The sequence below is a fragment of the Nycticebus coucang genome, chromosome 7 (assembly GCF_027406575.1).
Source record: "Nycticebus coucang isolate mNycCou1 chromosome 7, mNycCou1.pri, whole genome shotgun sequence".
Classification (NCBI taxonomy): Eukaryota; Metazoa; Chordata; class Mammalia; order Primates; family Lorisidae; genus Nycticebus; species Nycticebus coucang.
The window spans coordinates 22,370,118-22,397,198 of NC_069786.1; the positions used below are offsets into that span (position 1 = coordinate 22,370,118).

General features: G+C 35.9%; 1 protein-coding gene across 2 annotated transcripts in view; it reads right to left on the reverse strand.

The window, feature by feature from the left end:
* The window catches only part of DPP10 (dipeptidyl peptidase like 10), a 752,684-nt gene that overhangs the window by 552,659 nt on the left and 172,944 nt on the right, over positions 1-27,081 (reverse strand). For both annotated transcript variants that reach the window (XM_053597757.1, XM_053597758.1), the window contains exon 3: positions 18,537-18,632. In XM_053597757.1, coding sequence (XP_053453732.1) covers positions 18,537-18,632 — 96 coding nt within the window. The remainder of the gene's footprint in view (positions 1-18,536; positions 18,633-27,081) is intronic.

The window sequence follows — 27,081 nt, forward strand, 5'->3', positions numbered from 1 at the left end:
AAGTAAAGCAAGTTAAACTAAAATATTAATATAAAAATTTGTTCTAAATTTGAATTTGTTATTATAAATAGATGCAATGGCTTCTTTTTCTACATTTAAAATCAGTGATATAAAATTAACTATTTTTTAAAATCAAACAAACCTTCTAATTGAATTGAAATATTCAAATGTGATTAGAAAGGAAATTTTCCTCTACTCTTATTTTCATGTAATATTCTTTGCTTTTTAAGTCTATAAGTATTTTGATATGTAAGCATCATCAAATATTATTTTTATGTTAATATAAAAGTCACTTTAGGCATTTTCTTACTATAGTATTTCTTTACTATCATCATGAAAGACCTGATTTCTAGGCAGAGCTCATTACCAAACACATCTGAGAGAGGTGAAGAAATCCCTCTGTGTCTCAACTTATTCAGCAACAAAACAAAAATAAGGCCCACCATGCTTTACAAACAATGTATTTCACAAAAAAATAAATAAATATCATATGTAGAAATGTCCCAAAAGTAGAAATGTATATGTAAATTTTATCACACTACATACTACATACATATCAAGTAAAATTTCTGTTACTGTTACTCCCACTTCAACTCTAAAATCGCTAATAACCATCAGAGCAACTTCAAACTCTTCTGTTTCAAATTATAAACTAATAAAAGGGTTAAAACTGTTAACAATTAGAGTAAAATAGTAAAATATGTTCTCATTATATGTCAATACTGATTTGATAGACTTTATCAACCATTTCTTTCACAAAAACACACAGCATTTTCTTTAGCTAACCTTACATTCTATACTAATTTCTGGGACTCTGTCATAACACCTCACTGTTCTTTTCCCACCCCCAGGCTCATCTGCACTCTACATTAAGACTGGACTTCATCTATTCTGTAAAGACAAGTCTAACTAGTCTTGTTTTTGTTTGATTTTTTGACATGGAGTGCCATGGCATTAACCAGTCTAGCTCACTGCAACCTCAGACTCCTGGGTTCCAGCAATCTTCCTGCCTCAGCCACCCAACTATGGGCAACCGCCAAATACCCAGCTATTTTCTCTATTTTTATTAGAAATGGGATCTTGCTCTTGCTCAGGCTGGGCTAGAACATCTGAGTTCATGCAGTCCTCCTACTTCTGCTCCCAGAGTGCAAGGATTACAGGCATGAGCTATTGCACTGAACAACTTCAAATATTCTTAACTCAAACTGATCCCTCATAGCTCCAACAATTGTTTTTAAAAATAATATCCCAGAAATTTATCACCAAATTATTTTAGACCTATTATTTTCATGTAGTTTCTACAATCTCTAGAAACCATTACTATACTTTACTCTCTTTGAACGTATCAGTGATATGTGCACATTGTGGTCATGATTTTTACAAAGTCTGTATCAAAAAGAGAGGCAGAAAGAATAAAAGGAAGCTCAAAAACAAAGTACATTACATGTGTCCTTTACCATAGTGAAGAGAGAGATGAAGGATATCAAAATATATTTTGGTTTTGGTGGAAAAGAAAGCTAAGCAAACATATTCATAGTTTGGGCTGAATAGTTCTTGCAATTTTCCAGTTATCTCTACTTTCTGCTTCGTTCACAGCCTTTTGGTGACAAATTTCTCTTCTTTAAACTCAAGACAATTGAAATAATGTTGCATATGATGAAGGAAAGACTTTTATAATCACAGTTTCCTTGAGTGAAGGGACTGTGTTTATTCTTCTTTATATACATGTATGTAGAAAAAGTTTTGTCCATGATCAATAAATACATAAAAGGATAGATGTATATACAGGTGGAAATATAATGTCAACATCTCTATTAATTTATATTTACATCCTAAGCCAACAAAGCCAAGACTAACCTCAATTAAGTAGAACACCGAAGCATGGTGAGAACCCCAGTTATTTTACTGTGAGCTTTTCAAATGTCGACAGATTTCACCCAAGATACACAAAAGATGTGTACAGGGCACATAGTTGAAACTCAATAAATGTTTGTTGATGAAGTCTAACTATTTTATCCTCATTTCCTCAAGCTTTTTTTGTTTTCTTTTAAAAATCAAAATATATCATGATAGCAGTATATCACAGAAGAAAATCAAAACATAGTTTTCTAGTTTAAAAAATAGGTAATAGTATGGATGTTTAGCTCTTTTCATCTAAAGTTTATTTTGTATTTTAAATTCCCTTTAAATACCTTCATAATACCTTCATTGTTGCATTTCTACAGCATAGAAACATTTTTTTCAGAATACTTTTTCTCCCTACATGTAAACATTAAATTTTATGAGCAAATCCTTTTCCGTATGCTCTTTTTGTGTTTAGTATAAATTCTGTCATTTTAAGACAAACTTGAATATTAAAATATTTCCTTGAGAAAAACTGTTTAGATTTGTATTTCAAACAAAAGTTCAAATATATGTAGCTAATATGTAAGATTGTCATTGTATGAGGTTTTTTAGAGTGCATTTTATTTGTTATTTCAAACAGTTTTAATGTAAGTAAAATTCAATTTAAACATTAGTAAAATCATAATTTAATAAATAAAACAGCAATAAAGAAAACATTTTTGGTCAGTCTGAGAGAAGCAAACTTGTTTAATGGTATACCTTTCTATGCACTTCTTAGTTTTGTAAGGAATTTACTTTCTCTTGATAGGAAGATACTTTGACATACATTATTCTAAAAAGAAAGGTCAGAGTAAATTATAATAAATTACATTCTTAACCTAATTTTCAATATTCTGAGCTAAGAACCAGGAAAAGATGTCATAATTTCAATAGCACTTCATTGTAGAAGGAAAAAGATAATGATAAACTGTTGGGATTGTTCTCTCTCCATCTGTTGGGAACAGTGGGAGTGGAGCAGCTGCTGTGAGGACCTGGGCCACTTCAGTGGAAAGCCACTTCCTGTGCTGAGGAGATTCTCATCCTTCCAGGGTTAGTAACAACCTCACTCTCCTTTCTGTACCTCATTCCCTTGTGGGTCTTTGGAAAAGAAGGAACACTGTCTTTCACCCTAACATATGAAAATGGGGGATCTCTTCAAGCCTGCTGCCAAGGAGAGTATATTTCTTGTGTTCCCTTTCAGGTCTTTTCCAGCTGTGATCCCTGCTCACCACCAGCCATCCTTGACACTACTCATTTTGTCCAAATACTAATTTCATAATTGATAACAATGTATTTACATTTTAATAAGAATTTCAGGGAGAAATTGGAGTTTGAGGAAGAAGTGAATTTTTTTTCACCAGCCGCAATTTGAGACTTTGCTGTAATGTAAATGATAGAAGTAGTGCCACCTATATTCAGAAAGTTTATATGAAGAGTAGAAAAGCAACACCAAAAAAGGAATGAGATTGTATAATATTTTACTGTGCTTTCCTAAATTAAAATGTCACAAACCAGGGGGGGAAGGGCAACATGGCTGACTGAGAGCAGCTTCCGAGGGAGGCTCCTTCCCAAAAGGAAAGATAATGTCCAGAAACAGCCCAATTGAGCTGAAGACTGGGAGCCCAGCCAAGAGAGAGATGATAACTGCAGTTCACCTCTACTAGGGCAAGCTGAAACTCCAAGAAACCAAGCTTCAGGTACAAAATTCATCTGGAAGGAAGAGTGTCTGTTCCCTCCCCCCAAGAAAGCTGTGGTTTTTCTTTGCTCTACTGTCTCCTTTCTTTTCTCTCTTAGTTTACTCCTGCGGATTTTCTACGGCCAAGTGGCAAACTATGGACCTCTTACCTCAACCCACAGGTGAGTGCTGTGGGACGTGGGGACTACTTCCTCAGAGGGACCTTGCTGTGACACTGAACATTCTCTTGCTAGGCAGAAATATCGAATTAAGATCTTCCCTGCCATTCTGAACTTGTAGCATGCCCTTCCCCACTTACCTGATGAACCAGAAACCTAACCCCTGCTGTGACTGAGGAAGAGAGGAGGTTTTTGAGAGGTGACCCCCTTCTAGTCTGCCAGACCAAGCGCTCACCCAGCAGATACTCTGGGGGCCGTGCCAAGCCCCCCCCCACAGGATCTCCACAGGCAGCCACACAGCCTCACACCACATGACCCGCTGCATGCACGGACCTCCATACGAATGGTGCCACAACCCATGACCTGCCCAGACCTCAGTACGACCAGCACTGTGACCCGCGACCCACGACCCATGCCTGCCAGGCCTCCGCATGTCCTGACCAGGAACTCTAGGAGCCGCACAACCCCGTGTCCTTCCTCCTTCACCCTCCCTGCCTCCACACCAGCCCGCACATCTGGCCAGGGACTCTGGTAGCTGTGTGCACTCCAGAGCCCTCCCTGCCTCTGCGCAGAGCCCTTCTTCTGGCCAGAGACTGCTGGAGCCTTGGACTCTCTGTGCCAAAGTCACCAGGTGCCATGCACTCCCAGAAGCGGGTGAACCACCCATAGCCCTGTTGCTGGATCCAGGTGTGTCACACTCTGCAGCTGCTGCCACAACCAGAACTCCCTGGCTTGGACAGCCCCAGAGAAGCTACACAGGGTCACTCCGTACAAAGATCCAGCAACAATAGAGTGATCCTGCAGGGGTATAATCTTAGAGAGACAGCTCCCCAACTCAGAGGATAGCAGAGACAATGGTGAAAAAAAATCATGAGGCAAAATCAATGAAAAAACTCTGGCAATATGAATAACCAGAGTAGATCAATCCCCCCTAGGAACAATGGGGCAGACACAGCACAAGATCACATGTACAAACAAATAGCTGAGATGTCAGATATCGAATTCAGAATCTGGACAGCAAATAAGATCAAATTAGAATTCCAAGCAGTAACACAAAAGATGTCTCAAGAATTCAATGAATTCAAAAACCAAATGGCCAAAGATTTTGACACACTGAGACAAGAAGTTCCAGCACTCAAAGATCTGAGAAATACAGTAGAATCCCTCAGTAACAGAACGAAGCAAGCAGAAGAAAGGATTTCTGACATTGAAGACAAAGCTTTCAAACACTCCCAAACTCTCAGAGAGGAAGAGAAATGGAGGGCAAAAACAGATCACTCTTGCAGAGAGCTCTGGGATAATTTGAAGAAAACCAATATTCGTCTTATAGGGATCTCCAAAAGTGACGAAGTGGCTTCACAAGGCACAGAGTCTCTCCTTCATGATATTATGAAAGAGACCTTTCCAGACATGCCAAGAGATTCTGAAATTCAGATAGCAGACAGCACAACTCCAGCACAACTCAACCTGAATAAGACATCCCCCAGACACATCATAATCAATTTCACTAAAGTTAATATGAAGGAGAAAATTCTGAAAGCAGCCAGACGAAAGAAAACCATAACCTACAAGGAGAAGAATATTAAAATGACTGCAGAACTCTCTGCTGAAACCTTTCAAGCTAGAAGAAGATGGTCATCGACTTTTAATCTCCTAAAACAAAATAACATTCAACCCAGGTTCCAGTATCCAGCTAAACTGAGTTTCATTTATGATGGAAAAATTAAATACTTCAATGACATTCACATGTTGAAGAAATTTGCCATAACTAAACCAGCTCTCTGAGACATTCTCAGACCTATCCTCCATAAAGACCAGCATAATCCTCCACCACAAAAGTAAACCCACCCAGAAACTTTTGATCAAATTCCAACTTCCACAGTTGCAAAAGGATTAAAAATGTCCCCTGGACTCCTGAAAGACTTATCAATATTCTCAATTAATGTGAATGGTTTAAATTGTCCTCTAAAGAGACACAGGTTGGCTGACTAGATACAAACATTCAAGCCAGCTATCTGCTGTATACAAGAATCTCATCTTACTTTAAAAGACAAATATAGACTCAAGGTGAAGGGATGGTCATCTATACTCCAGGCAAATGGAAAGCAGAACAAAGCAGGTGTTGCAATCCTATTCGAAGATACAATAGGCTTTAAACCAACCAAAATAAAAAAAGATATGAATGGACACTTCATATTTGTTAAGGGTAATACTCAATATGATAAGATTTCAATTATTAATATTTATGCACCCAACCAGAATGCACCTCAATTTATAAGAGAAACTCTAACAGACATGAGCAACTTGATTTCCTCCACTTCCATAGTAGTTGGAGATATTAACACCCCTTTAGCAGTGCTAGATAGATCGTCCAAAAAGAAGCTAGGCAAAGACATTTTAGATTTAAACTTAACCATTCAACATCTGGATTTACCAGACATCTATAGAACATTTCATCCCAACACAACTGAATATACATTCTTCTCATCACCCCACAGAACAAACTCCAAAATCAACCACATCCTAGGCCACAAATCTAACCTCAGCAAATTTAAATAAATAGAAATTATTCCTTGCATCTTCTCAGACCATCATGGAATCAAAATTGAACTCAATAACAACAGGAATCTGCATACCCATACAAAAACATGGAAGCTAAATAACCTTCTCCTGAAGAATAGATGGGTTATAGATGAGATTAAAAAGGAAATCACCAAATTTTTGGAACAAAACAATAATCAAGACACAAATTACCAGAACCTCTGGGATACTGCAAAGGCAGCCCTAAGAGGGAAATTTATAGCACTGCAAGCCTTCTTCAAGAAAACGGAAAGAGAAGAAGTTAATAACTTAATGGGACATCTCAAGCAACTGGAGAAGGAAGAACCATTCAAACCCCAAACCCAGCAGAAGAAAATAACCAAAATCAGAGCATAATTAAATGAAATTGAAAACAAAAGAATTATACAACAGATCAATAAATCCAAAAATTGGTTTTTTGAAAAGATCAATAAAATAGATAAACCTTTGGCCAACCTAACCAGGAAAACAAGAGTAAAATCTCTAATTTCATCAATCAGAAATAGTAAAGACGAAATAACAACAGACCCCTCAGAAATACAAAAAATCCTTAATGAATATTACAAGAAAATTTACTCTCAGAAATATGAAAATTGGAAGCAAATCAACCAATACTTGGAAGTATGCCACCTACCAAGACTTAGCCAGAACAAAGTGGAAATGTTGAACAGGCCTATATCAAGTGCTGAAATAGCATCAACCATACAAAAATTCGCTAAAAAGAAAAGCCCAGGACCAGATGGCTTCACGTCAGAATTCTAAAAAACCTTTAAAGAAGAACTAGTACCTATATTACTAAACCTCTTCCAAAATATAGAAAAAGAAGGAATACTACCCAACACATTCTACGAAGCAAACACCACCTTGATTCCTAAACCAGGGAAAGATCCAACAAGAAAAGAAAATTATAGACCAATATCACTAATGAATATTGATGCTAAAATGCTCAATAAGATCCTAACAAACAAAATCCAACAACACATCAAAAAAATTATACACCATGACCAAGGGGATTTATCCCAGGGTCTCAAGGCTGGTTCAATATACATAAATGTATAAATGTAATTCAACACATAAACCAACTTAAAAATAAAGACCATATGATTCTCTCAATTGATGCAGAAAAAGCTTTTGATAATATCCAGCATCTCTTCATGATGAATACACTTAAGAAAATTGGTATAGAAAGGACATTTCTTAAACTAATAGAGGCCATCTAAAGCAAACCCACAGCCAATATAGTATTGAATAGAGTTAAATTGAAGTTATTTCCACTTAGATCAAGAACCAGGCAAGGTGGCCCCTTGTCTCCATTGCTCTTTAACATTGTAATGGAAGTTTTAGCCATTGCAATTAGGGAAGAAAAGGCGATCAAGGGTATCCACAAAGGATCAGAAGAGATCAATCTTTCACTCTTCACAGATGATATGATTGTATATCTGGAAAACACCAGGGATTCTATTACAAAACTTTTAGAAGTGATCAAGGAATACAGCAATATCTCAGGCTACAAAATCAACACCCATAAATCGGTAGCCTTTATATATACCAATAATAGCCAAGCCGAAAAAGCAGTCAAGGACTCTATTCTTGAGTCACTTCTTTCACAGTAGTGCCAAAGAAGATGAAATATTTGAGAGTATACCTAACAAAGGACGTGAAAGATCTCTACAAAGAGAACTATGAAACTTTAAGAAAAGAAATAGCTGAAGATGTTGACAAATGGAAAAACATACCACGCTCATGGCTGGGAAGCATCAACATTGTTCAAATGTCTGTACTACCTAAAGCAATATATAATTTTAACGCAATTCCTATTAAAGCTCCATTGTCATATTTTAAAGATCTTGAAAAATAATACTTCGTTTATATGGAATCAGAAAAAACTTCGAATAGCCAAAATATTACACAGAAATAGAAACAAAGCAGGAGGAATCACGCTACCAGACCTGAGACTGTACTATAAATCCATAGTGATAAAAAAAGCATGGTACTGGCATAAAAACAGAGAAGTAGATGTCTGGAACAGAATAGAGAACCAAGAGATGAATCCAGCTACTTATCATTATTTGATCTTTGACAAGCCAATTAAAAACATTCAATGGGGAAAGGATTCCCTATTTAACAAAAGGTGCTGGGTGAACTGGCTGGGGACCTGTAAAAGACTGAAACTGGACCCACACCTTTCACTATTAACTAAGATAGACTCTCACTGGCTAAAATATTTAAACTTAAGAAATGAAATTATAAAAATACTTGAAGAAAGTGCAGGAAAAACTCTTGAAGGAATTGGCCTGGGTGAATATTGTATGAGGAGGACTCCCCAGGCAATTGAAGCAGTATCAAAAATACATTACTGGGACCTGATCAAACTAAAAAGCTTCTGCACAGCCAAGAACATAGTAAGTAAAGCAAGCAGACATCCCTTAGAATGGGAGAAAATATTTGCAGGTTATACCTCCAATAAAGGTTTAATAACCAGAATCCACAGAGAACTCAAACGTATTAGCAAGAAAAGAACAAGTGATCCCATCTCAGAGTGGGCAAAGGACTTGAAGAGAAACTTCGCTAAAGAAGACAGACTCATGATCTACAGACACATGAAAAAAAGCTCATCATCCTTAATCATCAGAGAAATGCAAATCAAAACTACTTTGAGATTATCACCTAACCCCAATAAGAGTAGCCCACATAACAAAATCCCAAAACCAGTGATGTTGGTGTGGATATGGAGAAAAGGGCACACTTCTACACTGCTGGTGGGAATGCACACTAATATATTCCTTTTGGAAGGATGTTGGAGAATACTTAGAGATCTAAAAATAGACCTTCCATTCGATCCTATAATTCTTTTATTAGGTATATACCCAGAAGACCAAAAATCACAATATAACAAAGACATCTGTACCAGAATGTTTATTGCAGCCCAATTCATAATTGCTAATTCATGGAAGAAGCCCAAGTGCCCATCGACCCACAAATGTATTAATAAATTGTGGTACATGTATACTATGGAATATTATGCAGCCTTAACGAAAGATGGAGACTTTACCTGTTTCATGTTTACATGGATGGAGCTGGAAAATATTCTTCTTAGCAAAGTATCTCAAAAATGGAAGAAAAGTATCCAATGTACTCAGCCCTACTATGAAGCTAATTTATAGCTTTCATATGAAGGCTATAATCCAACTGTATCTCAAGAATATGGGGAAAGGGCCAAGGGCCAAGGGTGAGGAAGGGAGGGGGTAGGTTGGAGTGGAGGGAGGGTAATGGGTGGGGCCACACCTACAGTGCATCTTAGAATGGGTACAGGCGAAACTTACTAAATCACAGAATACAAATGTCTACATACAATAACTAAGAAAATGCCATGAAGGCTATGTTGAACAGTTTGAGGAGAATATTTCAGATTGTATATGAAACCAGCACATTGTACCCCTTAATTGCACTAATGTACACAGCTATGATTTAACAAAAATAAAAATAAATAAATAAATAAATAAATGAATAATGTCACAAACCAAAAAAAAAAAAGGAATTTGGTAACTCTTTAGATAAATATGACAGCATACTTGCTGCAAACATAATAACTTTTAATCGCTATATCAGAAAATCATTTAATATTTTTGCATACTTAATTCTGACCTGATTTTCTATGTGTATGCAATTATGTACAAGAATGCGGTGCAATTGTTACTAGTTTGTGTATATAAGTCTGCACTCTACTTCTTTTAACATAATATTTTCTTCTACGTTCTAATGTCATTACTTTTCTAATTAATCAAAACATTTTTTTTTTTTTTTTTTTTGGCCAGGGCTGGGTTTGAACCCGCCACCTCCGGCATATGGGACCGGTGCCCTACTCCTTGAGCCACAGGCACCACCCTAATCAAAACATTTTAATTAAAATTAATTTTAATAATTTAAAAAGATAAATTTTATTGGCTGCCTTGTATTCCACCAAATAGATGTAAATGATATATTTAACCATTTACTTAATTGTATATATTTAGTATTTATCCAATATTTTATCCTTATAAATTGCATTACAATACAAATATGTATATTCAAGAGCCTCACAGATGTAGATTCAAGTCTATCTCCCTTATTTAAGTATTTGTTTGGTGGATGATTATAAAAAATAAAAGTTTTTGTCACAAAATAAAACTAAGATAAAAATAAGGTAATTTTGACTCAGAGCTGAGTATACGGTAAAGGAAGGGCAGTAATATGAAATCCCTGGGTACTAAGAAATAGCTCCCTGTGTACTAAGAAATCCAACAGCTTCTGCAACTTTGGTGAACTTTGTATCAACAAATTAAGTTGATGAACAAAAATCCTAGCATGATAAAGCAGTGCCAAACAAACAATAACAGAATAGATTCAGTTGTTTGATTTTTCTACTTATGAGTTCTCTATCATAAATATTATTGATAACATAAAAATGCGTTTTGTTTTTCATAAAAGTATGGCAATGACTTTTCATTGCCTCTTCAATATCCTGTATATAATTCATAAGGAAGAGACTGATAGTAGAATTTATAAGACATATCAGGTTTCCTCACCATCTCTACAATCAGTTAAATCAATCTCTGCTATTTGAAGACCTACAAGGCTACAGAGCTTTGCTTTCTATTTATGTGTTTTACTTTCTTTCCCTTTTTTAAACTTCTGCTTTTTATAATCACCTTTCGCCTACTTTTACTCACTTTTCACTATGCTAACTACGAAATTATTATCCCCAGTTCAGATGAAGAACCCAAACCATAAAAGGCTTAAATAACTTGCTGAAAGGCCCTGCCTTGCCTCCATTGAATATATTTCCTAATTCAATATGTTACACTGCCATAGATCACTTAAAAGATAATAGGTTTAAATATCTGTATTAAAAGATCATGTGGCAAAAAATCTTATCAGTTCCCACAAAAGTCCAATAAGATAAAGATAAAACTTAAAGTCATATCTATTATTACTTATCACTGCCATCCACTTTTTTCAAAAAGAGATATACAATAACTTACATCACATGTATAACTTTAGGGCAGGTGGGGTGGCTCATGCCTATAATCTTAGCACTTTCGGAGCCCCAGATAGGAGGATCACTTTAACTCAGGAGTTCTAGACAAATATATAACTCACGTTGTATAGATTAGAGAAAAATGTATGCACACTATGAAAAGAAGCAAAATTAACCCTTTAATGATTGTGGACCAAGAGAGTCCACCTTTATAGATCGAGAAACACAGTACTTTTCTAACTCTACTCACTCAATTATTTATTGAGCATTAGCTGTGGACTAGGCAGCATGCTTATTGCTGGGGCTACTCAAATGTAAATGTAACACATAATCTATTGTTTCTTAGTGCACAGTTAGGCTGGGTAATGTTGGCAGACTATAGCTAGTGGTGAGGTGTTAGCCACTGGTTTAGAAGAGGGTAAGTTTAATTGAGAGTAAGCAATTAGGAACTTTCATAGTAATTTGACATTGCTGCAAGATCCAAGCCAATGATAAGGGGATTAACACAAGTGAGCAGGTGTTGTCAAACTCATAGGGTCAGCACACAACACACTAGCTATACACAACATTTACTCACTGGGACCCAGATGCATTTAACCCTGTGTACATTGTATTTTTGAGCAAAGATAATTTATATTTCCTATACAGTATAAATTTTGGAAATGGCTACTGATAAATAATTAAAGACAGAGTTAAAAATACAGTGTCACTTGATTCATTTTGGATAAAAGCACAGAATGAATAATAGCCTGAGGTCACTAAGGTGTTTTAAAACTTCTCCTTACATTATTACCATCCCAAACTTGGACACCGGAATCTTCTTTATTATGAGTGTTAATAAAGCAAGAAATAGAATCAATCTAGTATGCATCATTCCCTGTAAATAGTGGTATAACAATCTAAACCAAATTAGTTAACAAGAAGGAAGCAAGTTTATTTATTATATTAAATATTTTACATATTGATATGTTAGTTTTTGTTCAAAATCTGAAAATGGGCATCTAATAGAGTGATCACTATTTCCCTCAATGTGGATTTAGGGGAAAAATGTTATGAGTAGAATAGAATAGCAATTATTTCTATTAATTGCCTATTTATACTCTCAAAGTAAAATTTGACACTTCTTTCTTTTACAAACTTATGTTTGTACTTACATATTTTTAAATGCTATTTTGGGCCTTTTGAATATAATAAGAAAAAATTTAGGATTGTATTTGGAAATTAATCATTTTAATTTTCTAGAAATTTATTTTAATTGTCTTTTTAAAATCTGCACATGCCAAATTGGAAATAAAAACAAATGAATTAAAACTTAAAAGAAGAAAAATAGCTGCTGGCAAATGAAAGGAGACACAGAGAGAGCGGTTTCAAGGGGATGGGAGGAAGGCCTGGCTCTCTGAACAAGGACGTCTGGAGGGGCCACTGGGACAGTCCACCACTGAGTTAGATCAAACTCAGCAACTCTCTCCAAAAAAAGGAAAGTAATGTGGGTATCAGGTAACCTTTCAATGACAATAGAAAAGGGCAACAATCAATGACCAATAGAAAACCACAAACCTGCCTGGAGATGCAGAGAGACCAATGGAAAGCTTATAACCAATTTCAAACTGAGACAAGAGGTATTTATACCTCTAGGCTGCCTTTGCAGCTCTGTCTCTCTCACCTTTTCTCATTCATGACAAAGACCCACTTCCAACTCTTTGGAAGCCATCTGAGCTTTCTCTTTGTTCTTAAATAAAAGTTCTCTTTGTTATACTAGGACTTACGCAGGTCACCTCTGCTTTCTATTCATGCCGCCTCTTCTGTTCCAGTTTTACCTTTCGGTTTCCACTCACTTTGCTTTTGATCCCTGTCTGGCCTCGGCTGAACTTTCTACTTTTGCCAAGTAATTGAACCATGTTAACTGGGGTTGGGGATCCAGGACTTCCACCCCCAACACAGGAGTTTTAAAAGCATTGTTTGAAAGGAGATCAGATGAGGTGTAATTATAATCAAGATAAAAATTTCTATATACGAGAGTCAAACTCTAGAGTTTATAGCAAGGTGATGTTCCTCACAGCTGGCAGGGAAAAGACTTGCCCAGGCATCATACCTGGGCATTAGATTCCAACAGAAGAACATTTGCCTTTCAGACTGGGGAAGGGATTCCAGGTAAAGAAGAAAGTGTGGGCAAAGGCCCAGATAGAGGCAAGACGGCTTTCAAGATTCATTACAATAGCATGTAGTGAAGGGGACTGCAAAATGGTGCCTGAGGCTTGAATCTGAGAGGCTTCATATGCTAAGTGGGGAGCTTGGTGGTTATTCAATTGCTAGAAAGTGTTCCTGAGGTGGTTTTGCAGAAGCACACTAATGGTTTTTAACCAGGCCTGAGAAAGTTGTATTTTTCAGGAACTAGCCAGAAGGATTAGAATCCTGGGACCCTAACAAGGGAGAGAGCATTTTTCTTCCTTATTAGTTATAAAAAAATCACAATATATATATTTTTTTAAAAATTGAGAAAAATTAGAAGAGATAAGAAGAAAAAGATAATCTGGGTGCTGTGGCTCACACCTGTAATCTCAGCACTCTGGGAGGCTGAGGCAGGTGGATTGCCTGAGCTCATGGGTTTGAGACCAACCTAAGCAAGAGTGAGACCCCATCTCTAAAAACAATGGCCAGGTGCAGTTTTGGGTGCCTGTAGTCCCAGCTACATGGGAGGCTGAGGCAAGAGAATTGCTTGAACCCAAGAGTTTGAGGTTGGTGAGATATGACACCATGGCACTCTACCAAGGCCCACAAAGTGAGACTCTGTCTCAAAAAAAAAAAAAAAAAAGAAGAAGAAGAAGAAGAAAATATAAACAGAAGACAATCGCTGCTACATAATATAGGCAACATACTGTCACATAATATCAACATTGTTTTAAAGTCACTTTTGTTCACTTCTTTAGATTATGGAAATGACCATAAATTTGCTTGTACACTATTTTTAGTAACTGTGTAGATTACTACTATACAGCTGTACCTGGAAACACAAAGGTATCACTTTAATATTCAACAGAAAAGGATTAGTGTTGTTGGGGTTCAGAAATGACACCCCGCGGTATGGAACTCTGATTGATGAGTACTTTGAACTAAGTAAAGGAGATCGGATGTCCTCAGAAGAAATCTCAGAAGCAAAATCAGCCTCTGACCTTCTTCCATGCTATCTCCCCTGAAGCAGATAATAGAAGCCAGAATTATTTTTCTCACAGTAGGTGATAGAAACTAGAATCCTTCTCCAAATCAAGCCATAAAAGCCAAAAATATTACTTTCACCTTCCCCTGCCTTTTTTGTGGGAGCTAGCCCGGCCATAAAGGAATTCTCTGACCTATTTTATCTGCTAGTAGATCTTAAGACCTGAAGTCTTTCCTTATATCAGGGAGGAAAAAATGCTGTTTAGAGAGTCTAAGAAGAATCGAAACACATAGGTCTTGTGGAGTTTCCCCACTCAGTCTGTCACCATTAGATCACATCCTTTTATCCAATCACATTTCTGTGTCACTGCCCATGCTTCATGGAACCTAAGCATAAAAGCAGACAGCTTTCCCTGGATTTTTGGATCTTCCTTTCTGAAGGCTCCCATTGCACTATCAAAGATCTGTAGAAATATTTGAAAACCATATAGGCATTATTCAGATTTTGCTTATTGTCCCAATAACATCCTGTATAGTAATAGAATGATTAGGATCACATGTCTCTTTACTGTCCTTTAACCTCAGTCTTTTTCTCATTCATGACATTTACATTTCTCAAGAGTGAAAGCCAGTTTATTCTGGAAACTGTCTCAGTTATTATGTGTATGATGCTTCTCTGTGATTAGATTAAGCCATACATTTTGGTGAAAGTATTTCAAAGGTAATATTTTCATTTCACCATGCAAGGAAGCCCATGATGACTACTCTTCTCATTATTGGTGTTATAAATAGTTTGGTTAAGTTGGTGACTGCTGGTTTCTCTGTCATATAATTACTATAATTATTATTTTTCTTGTTAATATGATGCCTTTGAAATCCTATTTTTCCCTTTGTAATTGATAAGATACTTTTAGACTATGTAAATATGCTGTTTTTCACTTTAATCTACTTGCTTTAGAATAAATATTCTAAAATTTAAAAAAAATTTGATTAAACAAGTTTGTTATATTTTTCTCTCGTTAGCTTGTCTTTTGTTATAGAAGTGTCTTTCCACCTATAAGAGTAATGATATCTGTGAAAATGAGATTGTCATGAAGGTAACTGATAAATGTGGTAGACATGAAAATGACATGTCAGTAAAACAGTGAAGGAGGGTAAGTGTTATTCTTAAACATCAAGACTGAAGCAATCTCTGCTCCCTGTTAGGTATGTTTTAGATAAGTTTCTTGGTTAAGACTTGGTTTTCTGGGGTTAACTTTAATGTTATATTCTATCATATGAAATATTCATATAAAGCATCTCTCAGAGCCTAACATAGAAGGCCTTCAATGTTAGATCTTTCTTTAGTGATTAATTGATCATCAAATGTATGAATAGATGAATAATTTTAAAGAAGATGGATTTCTAGGTTTCAAGGTGACATAGCCAGGAAGAAGATGCTATAAAAATGTAGATTTCAGAATATGGCCGGATTTAGGATAAGGCAGCTGCTAAGCTAACCATGAACACAAGCGTCCATCCAAGGCCGCAGTGACATCCTCAGATATATTATTTGAAAACCAGCATAATGAATGACATCGCTTCATGACTGCCAACCCTTGTGTGTCAGGGCCGGCAAGGCCTCCTCCTTTCCCTTGATCAGCAAAGCATTAAGAGTTTCTAAGATGACCTCTAAGAAGGAAATGAAACTTCCAAATAAGCTAAGCTGGGACTCCTTCAAGTGACATATGCACTAGAAAAACCTCTTGAGACATCTCTTAAGAATAAAGAAAAAGCTCACATTTTACATTTAGACATAACTGGTGATAATGAGGCCAAGGTTATATCCTATTCATACAGTTCCCACTGTATTTCCTGCCTATTTGAGGAATATGTAAATAGGTCAAGTATTTAGTGATTACCAGAAAAGAGGTCTGGATAGGATAAAAGCAAAAATCCACACTCCTACTTGAAAAGCCACTGAAGGCACACAATCCACTGACCGTGCGCCCTGGTTATTCCAGTGGTATTTATAAGGACTGTATGCTCTCAGAATTTAGGTTCTGCTTACTCAAGTTAAATGTGTTCTTTTCACATCAAATTCTTTTATAAAAATTATACATATATGTTAGGTACTACTTAGAATGTGGGAAGAACACTGTAGCTTTGGTCCGGAATGCCTTCTCAAGACCGAGTTTACCAATGACTGTTAAAAAAAGTTACTTTTAACACTGATTAAAATGACTAAATGCAAATATATTCTTTTGGTGTCATGTGAAGTGTAAGAGTAGAATCTGTGTCCTAGATATTGAAATGGGACTTAATTGAGCATGCAGTTCACTGCTTAAATACCTGCCCAGTCCTTTGGAGCTTCAGTATCAAAGTGTCAGTTATACACAGGAGTAAATGCGTCTCTAAATAGCCCAAGCTAACCTGAGACGAGAGATGAGGCCTGTGATTTTTTCTTGCTTTCCAAAGTCAAAGACTACATGAATTTTTATAATTTGTCCCAAACCATGGTGAATAAAACAGAAGATTATTCAGCATTTCAAATCTACTGGCTCATAAGCCTACCAATATTCAAAAAAACAAATTTTGGCAGTTTCCCTTTTTGTTATTTTCCTCAGTAGGAAATATTTGCTAGCAGGTAAATAGGTGATTTTCATAATTACAATCACACTTTAGAAGGAGGATTTGTGGGCAATGCGTGTATTAGGACAAGGTTTGGTAACAACATCTTTTTTATTAATCTTCTTTAATTTTGATATTCATTGTCATGCACATGTTAAATAATCAGAGTGCAAAGGCAAAAAAAAAAATAGGGCTAGTCCCAAATTTATGACAATCCAAATATAAATTTACAAATCCATTTAAAAAACACTATAATTGTGTTCTCCATATGTAATACTTTCAATAAGATACACATTCATCTTCCAATAGATTTCAACTGAAACTTGAGTCAGGAAAAAATGACACTGGACTTTAAAAACATTTATTCATTTTTTTCAAAAACAAATCTTGGGTGTATGCTGCTCTCCAGGAACCGTGTTAGTGCCAACTAAACAAGCATGATTTGGCACTTGCCCATCCTGGGTTAAATTACATTATTTTTATAACTTCCATAAATTAAAGTTTAATTGACAGGCATAAATACATTTAATTAGAATATTAGGGAAGACAGAATGGTCTGTAATGAGATGGTCTTTATTAGATAAAAAGGCAAAACTCCTTTAATCTACCATACAAATAATTTACTCTATGCCTTGAATATATGCAAAAATATTATGTCTAAATAAAGTGAAGGGTAAAGACAACCAGCTACCAAATCATGGTGATTCCTATGATGGGGCAAAGTAGAATATTCAAAGAATAAAACATGACATCTTTTCACCAACATATTTTTTATGACCAGCTCATCTAATATACCCTTATTACCCTCGATAAAGACAAACCAAACTCATAGAGCTGCTAAAAGGTTATATTTTTATTTTTTTTCATTTTAATTCCAGATACTGACTTAAGGAAAGCTGAGGTGGTTTCTTTGACAGGCCAGAAAAAAGACAAAGTGAAATATATTTTTGTATTATTTCCAAGTCTTTTCAATTTTGCAAAGAGTCTGCCTAGTTTGTATGACTTAAGTTAAATAGAAGCAACAAAGAGTAAAAAAAAAAAACAACTAATCATATCGCCAGATCTGAAGCACTTACATACGTGTGTGTATGTGCATGTACATGAGTGAGTTTGTGTGTGTGTGTGTGTGCGCATACAGGCGCCCAAAATTTACACTGCTACACCAAGAAAAATAATCTAGGGAAACACGAGATACGTAATATATCTTTAAAGTCACACAACTGATGATCGTGAGGGAACAACAGATGTAGTAATGTTTAAAGGATAATTTTAATGATGTTCTGTTTTAGAAATTGACTTTCTCTCACAAAAGCCAAGGTTTCAATTTCTAATTACATAATATATTTAATCTTTGAAAAAGAGCATCAATTATAATATCACTAGTTTCAATGATACATAACTGAGAAGCAATGCAGCATATAAAAAGGTAGACCCATACCGTTGATCCATCGAGCTTCTGGATCGTGAAGCACAAACTCTTTCCTAAAGAGATCTTCTAAAGACAATCTGGTTTCGGATGAATTTGTGAGTTCATCTAAAATAGAAGAAATTCCAGATTAGACATCTATCTCCTGTTAGTTTTTAAAATGAACAAATTATAAAATTTGGAATGCTCTGCTTCAAGAAAGATGTTAACTAAATACTAATATAAGCTGACCATTTTGACATGGTTTTTGGCTTTCGAAACTGATCTGTTTCATGAATATTTTCAACAAATTAAGTTTCTTTTTACATGAAAATTACGTTGATCTGGTACAAATTTAATAGATCAAGCAGTGTTATGTAGTGATACACAACATGAAAGCAGTTAATAACTTCTGCTGCTCATTTCTCTGGAGAGGCACATTTCCCACTGTTTAACAAGAATCCAGCTCCTTACTTTCCACACTCACTTGAGCATATTCTTTTCAATGGTAAATTTATAGCTTTGTTGTAAAAACCAAAGATGGGAGAGTAGAGGGGCCTAAACATGAATCATAAAACTTCCCAACTCGGAAGGAATTTCACCAGATAAATAAAATAAATACCACGTTCCACCAAATAATTACCAAGCAACAAACACTGAGTAGACTTAAGACTTAACATGTAAAGTTCGAATAATACAATACTGGAATATTAATGAAAAGCCAACATTTTATATTAGCTAAGCTAGGAGAATCCCGTTCTTACATTTAAAATTTAAGAAATGAAATGACAGCAGAGTGTGATTACCAAAATTAGACATCCCAAATACCGTTTTCGATGTAACAGGCTATTGAGAACAATGCTGCATTTTCTTTGCAAGATAATAGTATTGTGTGCTAGCCGTACAGATACATCTTTGTGACCTTTCAGCTGTAACCTTCACTCTGGTTGAAAACAAAATGTCAAGGATATATACTAACCTCATTAGATTTTATTTTTAAAAGATTCAACCTTCATTGCAAATAGAACTTTTTAGTTTTTCCATTTGTTTCCAGCTGAAATGCTGGGGCAAAGAGTCCATAATGTCAATTCCCTTTCGCATAAATCAATCATGTATTTAACCCACAAAATGACTGCCAAGAAATGACTGAAAAAATTCATAGTAGAAATAGTGAAAATTGTTTAACTCCAACCTTGGCCTGAGATACTGTGAATATATATAGATTTGCAAACAAAATGTTGTTAGGCAATGATGCATATTTAATCATTTGCCTGGTAGTCTGACACACTCAAATTTGAACTTCCTTAATTTATTTTAAAAATGTCAAGGCAACAACGAAGTATTATAAAGTGTAGGAGACGTATCTTTGCACTCCCCTGAGGGATTTGCACTTGCTTAGCAAAGATTATGATAGATGTCAGATTCAGAATAAAGACTGCTGCTACATGAGTTTGGAAAAGGAAAAGAGAAATATCTTGCAAAAGGAATCAAAGAAGGCTGCACTTTCAAATAAAATGACCGGCTCCCATTCATTGCTGATGAGAATGCAAAATCCTACTGTCACTTTGAAAAACAGTTTGGCAGCTTCCTAGAAAACTAAACCTACTCGTAGCATGCATTCCAGTAATCACACTTCTTGGAATGTACCCAAAGGAGTTGAAAACATACAAACACAAAAAGCTTGTACAGAACTGTTTATAACAGCTTTATTCATAATTGCCAACATTTAGAATCAACCAAGAAGTTCTTTAGGAGGTGAATGGATAAATTGTGATACACTCAGACAATGGATGGCTACTCAGTGCAAAAGGAAAAATGAGCTATCAAGCCTTGAAAAGGCCTGGGTGAAATGTACATGTATATTACTAAGTGAAATAAACCAATATGAAAAGGCTACATAATCTTTAATTCCAACTATACGGCATTTTTGAAAAACCAAAAGTCTGGAGACGGTAAAAAGATCCGTGGTTGCCAGGGAGTTGCAGGGGGAGGGATGAAGAGATGAGCACAGGGGATATTTTAGGGCAGTGAAAATATTCTGTAGGATACTACAATGGTGGGTAACTGTCATTATAAAACTGTCCAGACCTATGGAACGCACACAAAGAGTGAATCCTACTGTGAACTGTGCACGTGGACTGTGAACTGTGCACATGGGTGATAACCATGTATCTATGTGGGTTCCTCGGTGGTAATGCCCTGGTGGGGGATGTTGAGAATAGGGGAGTCTAGAGTTTATGGGAAATTTCTGTACCTTTCTCTCAATTTTGCTAGGAATTTAAAATTTCTCTGGAAAGCAATTTATTGAAAAAAGAAAAAAATAATATGACTTGGTGTCAGTGGGTTCCAGAGGGCAGAAGAAGAGAACAGCAAGGCCATGAGAAGGAGGAAGAGCGTTTTTTCATAAAAGGATGAATGCCTGTTGTTGATGCACCAAAGAAACTATGATTCTAGAATTTATTTTCCAGCATAATCATAATCATGAAAACTAATTTTATGAGGGCTTCAGGAATATATTTATTCTATAAAACATCTCAATAAGAGCAGTTTTGATATAGATAAGTTTCAAACTGGAAAATATCCTGATGATGTAAATTTACCATCATTTTTTTAAATCCAATCCTTTCAATTTTTAGAGAAATACACATATTTTACCATCTCTATTTGATAAACATTTCATTTCTTTGATCCAATGAATTTTTATAGACCAGTGGTTCTCAACCTTCCTAATGGCGCAATGTATTTTCATTGTTACAAAGGGGTAACGACCCACAGGTTGAGAACTGCTGTATAGACAAGGTGGGAGGTGGGCATCTGTTTATTCCAGTGGGAGAGATTATGTTAACACAATCTATTAAATAAATGATCCCTACCTACTAAATTCAAAAAGTGTGCCCTATTCCTTATACACATGCATCAGTTTGTCTTTTAAAAATATTTTGTCTGTGGGCGGCGCCTGTGGCTCAACGGGTAGGGCGCCGGTCCCATATGCCGGAGGTGGCGGGTTCAAGCCCAGCCCCGGCCAAAAATAAAAAAAAAAAAAAAAAATATTTTGTCTGTTTCCTAATGGGTTCCACATAGTTTTTAGTACTTATAAGACGGATGTTAATATAAAAAATCTTGTAAGGTAAATGTATCATACCAAATAATCTTATTTTCATATACTTTTTCAAATTATATTTTGTTAATTCCTAAATATGCATCCTTTCATGTGAACTTTAAAATCATTACTACTCGCTCACTTGGGAATATTATGAAAATGGCACTTTATATATACAGTGAATTGGAAAACTAAATATTTTGTAACATTGAGGCTTTTCATTCAGAACTACTGATTTCACTCATATTTTATGTACACTGATAATACAAGGTGTCCATAAAGTTTGTGTGCAATTTGCTATGTTAAACTATTTTAAATTGCACACAAACTTTGTGTCTACCCTGTATTTTATCCTTGATTTTTCATATATATCCTTTATCTTGCCCTTTGAATTTCATCCTAAATATATGTACAGAGAATGCCAAAAAATGTATGTGACTTATATTCATCTTTTGTTATAGCTATATATTGGGTATTATAATTTTGATACTTTTTTTTTGTTTTCTTAAAATGTGCATCCTTTTTTTGCCCCCCTCTGTATACAGTTAGGAATAGAACATTTCCTATTCTTATTCTTAATGATTATTATACTTATAAGGTTAATGATTAAATTATGTATCATAACACATTTTCTCAAAAAATCCAGTGATAATAGACATTTTTATTTTTCTATATATTCAAATATATTATCTTTTCAAAAGATTCTTTTATTCTCTTTTTGTACAAAGCTCCACCAACTTATTATACTATCCATACGCTTTTCCCCAGGTGATTGAAGAATGCCATGCAGTTGCAAGAAATACTGCAGAGAGATCCTATGTATCCTTCATTCAGTTTCTCTGAATGACAGGTCATAAATGCATAATAACATCACAAAAGGAAATTGATACTGACAAGCTCTACCAACCTTGTCCATATTTCACCAGATTTACATGAATTCACTTATGTGTGTGTTTTTAATTCTATGCATTATATGTGACCAGCATCACAGTTAAGGACAGTTTCATCACCAAGATCTCTCATGCTACCCTTCCATTACCATAAGTTCCACCCTCAATCCTTAGCAAACACTTCCTCCACTCTCCAAGAATGCTTTATAATTGGAATCATCCAATACATAACCTTTCCAGAATGTTTTTTTTTTCCACTCAGCAGAATTCCTTTGAGATAATCCAAGCTGTTGAGTGTATCACTAATCTACTTCTTTTGATGCTGAGTAATATTCCAGGATATACACATATCAACTGTTTAGCCACTCACTTAACTGAATAACATTTGAGTTGTTATTGCTGGTTTTGGGCTGTTATGAGTGAAGCAGTTATGAACATGTGTTTATGAGCTTTTGTGTCTGCATACATTTTCTTTTCTTACAGATAAATGCCAAGCATTCAGTTGTTGGATCAAATGTAAGCACGTATTTCATTTTATTAAACAATTCCATTTGCTTTTCTAGAGTAGGTGTACCATTTTACATTCTCACTAGCAATGCAATAAATGATCCAGTTTCTCTGAATCCTTGGTGACATTTGGTGTCAATTAAAAAAAAATAGGTATTCTGGGATCTGTGTAGTAATATCCCATTGGGGTTTTAATTTATATTCGCTAACACCCAGTGAGGCTGAGCATCTTTTAATGTGTTTATCTGTGATCTGCATATACCATTCAATACCATGTCTGTCCACATCATTCGTCTATATTCTAAAGGCGTTGTTTTCATCGGTGCATTTGTTTAGTTGCTGAATTTGGAGAGTTCTTTTTTATTCCAGATACAAATCCTTTGTCAGATATGTGAATTTAAAATATTTTCTCCCAGTCTGTAACTGGTTTTTTTCATCCTTTCAAAAAAGAGTTTTGCAGAGAAAAGGCTCCTCATGTTGAGGAAGTCAAGTTTATCAATTTTTCTTTCTATGAGTCATGCTTTAGCTGTCAAGTCTAAGGATGCTTCACCAAGTTCTTTGAGTTACTTTTTATGTATGCCTGCACATGGCATGAGGCTAAATGTGAGGCTCTTTGTACTATATTGATCATCCAGCATTTTAATGTTTTTAACAAATATTTTTAAACTTTCACTTAATTTGGTCCTGAAGATTTTCTCCTGTTTTTTATTTCCCCCTAAGGTGTAGTTTTATATTTCACATATTAAATCCCTAATCTATTTTGAGTTACTTTTTATGTATGTCTGAACATGGCATAAGGGTAAATGTGAGGCTGTTTATGTTTTTTCTTTTCTTTTTTTCTTTTTTCTTTGCCTATAAATGTCCAATTGCTCCAGCTTCATATGTTGAAAAGAATTTTCTTCATTTTGGTGAATGATTTCATTAGTTTAATGTCAAAAAACAAAACTGAATGATCATGGTGACAGGGAAACTCCTGTCTTTTTTTTTATGGTAGCATTCTTAACATTTCACTATTTAATCAGATATTTTTCTTAAGTTTTAGAAATAGTTCTTTATCATGCTTAAATAGTTTGCTTGTATTTCTAGGTAATTAAATTTTTTTAAAAATTTAAAAAACTTCAGATTGATATGAGGGTACAAAGTTGTAGTTGAGCCCTTCACCCAGGGAGCACGCTGGACGCTCTGACATTATGCACATTAAGGTAGGATCCTGCCAATCACCCTCCCTCACCCTCACCCTCCTTCACTAGACTGTACTGTTGTTCTTTCCTTTGGACTTGTAGTTGTTTATATATTGGTTTCATACTTTTTAGTAGAAAATGTTACTGTGCAATCAACTTCCAGACTAATCTTTTGTATAAAAAATATCTATTTCCAGGCGGCGCCTGTGGCTCAAGGAGTAGGGTGCCGGTCCCATATGCCGGAGATGGTGGGTTCAAACCCAGCCCTGGACAAAAATCACAAAAAAAAAAAAAAAAAAAATCTATTTCCCATGAATTCAAAAGTCAATCAACACTTTGCCACAATCAATGGCAAGGTGCCTCCCTGAGCTACTGGAACCTCTTCCCTATGAATTCATGGCATGGTAGATAAAAATAATAGTGTAAAAATGTTTCTTGTTCATTCACTAAAAGTGTGATTTTTTTTTCCCCAAAGAAGTATTAAAGCAAATTTTAATGTGTCCTAAAATATTTTATAATTGGATATGTATGATATATAATATATATATTCTGCTTTAATGCATCAATATAAAAATTGTGTAAATGAAATTAACCATCTCCAACCATCCTATATGTCTGTAACAAAATCCAGTTGACTATATGAATTGTTATTATTTTTATTCTGTTAGATTAATAGGCTAAACTTTTATTGAAATTTTTACATCAAATTTGATGAATAAAATTACATGGTCAATTATTTTTCCATTTTGTACTATATTGATCATCTAGCATTTTAATGTTTTTAACAATTATTTTTGAACTTTTATTCATTTTCTGTGATCAGAATAGTTTAATATTTTCAATATAAAAATTTTTTAAGTATAATTACCCCTGAAACTTACTTTAAAACTAATTCATCAAAGTAATTCAAAGCATTGTAATTAAATCTGCAGCTTAAACAATAATAAGAGGAAGAGATATATGCAATTTAAGGATTGACTTCTTGACTATCTTCATTACTGAGAAATCGAACTACATAATAGATCATTCTCTTCTTGCTCTTTTTGTTGTTCTTTTCTTTAAATTTTTCTTAGCTGCCTGTTACTATCCCTGAGGTCTCTTAAATTTTTTAATCTTAGAATAAAAACGTCTTCCTCACACATATAATGAATAATTAAGCTTCTCCTCTTACAGCTTCTGAAGCTAACTTCTATTCTCTATCTCCCTTCAAGAGCATGCTTCCTCCAAGTCTCATTATAATCACATGGGTTTGCATCCTTTGTAATCAGTTCTCCCTCTTCCCCATGCCCCCCAGACCCTACTAGATATTAATAGCTTCACTTCACAGGGGAAACTTAGGCTCAGCAAAGTTGGCAAAGACTACAGGGTTAGTTAAGGAGCAGAGCTGAAATCTGAACCTCTGATTTTAGGTTTTCTTACTAAGCCCTACTGCTCCCCAAATCAGTTTTTTTTCTCATTCTCCTCAATAATATATTAATACTGTCTTTATTACAGGACAATATAAAATTCTATAAACACTATGCTAAGAATGTTCTTACTGCCAGATTGTCCCAGCTGGAGGGTGGAAGCTTGGCTGGTGTGTAGATCCTGAGAGACCACAGGGAGATCTGGAGCCCACTGAGAAGGGCGTGAAGAAGAGAAAGAGGAAGGACGAGGGGAGGGGACAGCAGCTGAGTAGACGAATCCAGAAGAGCCAGGGCCTAGTGAATGGCCTCCCTCCACTTGGGTGCCTCAGCAAGAAATAAGTGGGTCACAAAAACTCTCACCCCCTGTGAGAGAACCACAAGGGACCCAAGAGCTGGATTTCCTGCCGCTCCCAGACACTCCTTCCTTCCTACTCGGCATTCCCCCCATTCTTGGAATCAAGTAAAGAGGTTTGGCATCCAGCGGGCTTGTAACCATGCCCACCACCCCTCTTCCTCGTAGCCACGACGAGAGCGCTCGGTTCTGAGAGGCTTCCCTTGACACCGGCATTCGTTTGGGAGGATCGCCCTGCTGATGGCTTGGACAGGCAGGCCAAGCTGGTGCCGCCCCCACCCCCAGACGCAAGAGCCAAGGCTTGTCCCCTCTCCCCACCCGCACCCCCCTGCGCCAGAGATTTGTTTCCCGTGGCAGGAGCGCGTCCCTGGCTGTGCTGCCCCTGGGAGCAGACACCAGCCAGCTGGTCAGATACACAGACTGGGATTCTGGATTCTGGCAGCAAATAATGCACACAGTCAGACTGATCCGAGGGGAGAGGACTGCAGAATTCCAGGGAGCAAATGGAGAGGATGCTTGCCCAGCCCACAGGGTAACGGGGCCAGGTGAGTGGAGAGGGATAGAAAGTGCCCGGTTTGGGTCTGTGAAGCTAGTGAATGATGCCCCATGATCATATCAATGTACACAGCTATGATTTAATAAAAAAAAAAAAAAAGAAAGTGCCCAGCTTGGGACTTTTGGAATCGCACAGATAGGTCCCCTGCCCCCGAGACAGCTCTCCTGGCTTAGAGAGATGGCTCTGAACTCCTTAATAGCAGCTCCCCTAGCAGTCAGATAAGCAATCTTTGAGCCTCAGGGAGGATTGGCAAAGCCCCTAACACAACAAAAAAGACAAATAGAGACCAACATCTCTCATAATTATAGGTGCAACAATTCTAAAGAAAATGTTAGAAAACCCAATTCAGCTGCACAACAAAGAATAATTTACCACGACTAAGTAAGCTTCATCCCAGAGAGGCAAGGATGCTTGAATGTATACAAATACATAAATGTAATTCACCACATAAATAAAGGCAAAAAAAAAAAACATGTGATACTCTTTATACATGCAAAGAAGCATTTGACAAAATTCAGCAGCCCTTTATGATAAAGATGATTTTCAAAATAAGCATAGATAGAACATCCCTCAAAATTTATAAATA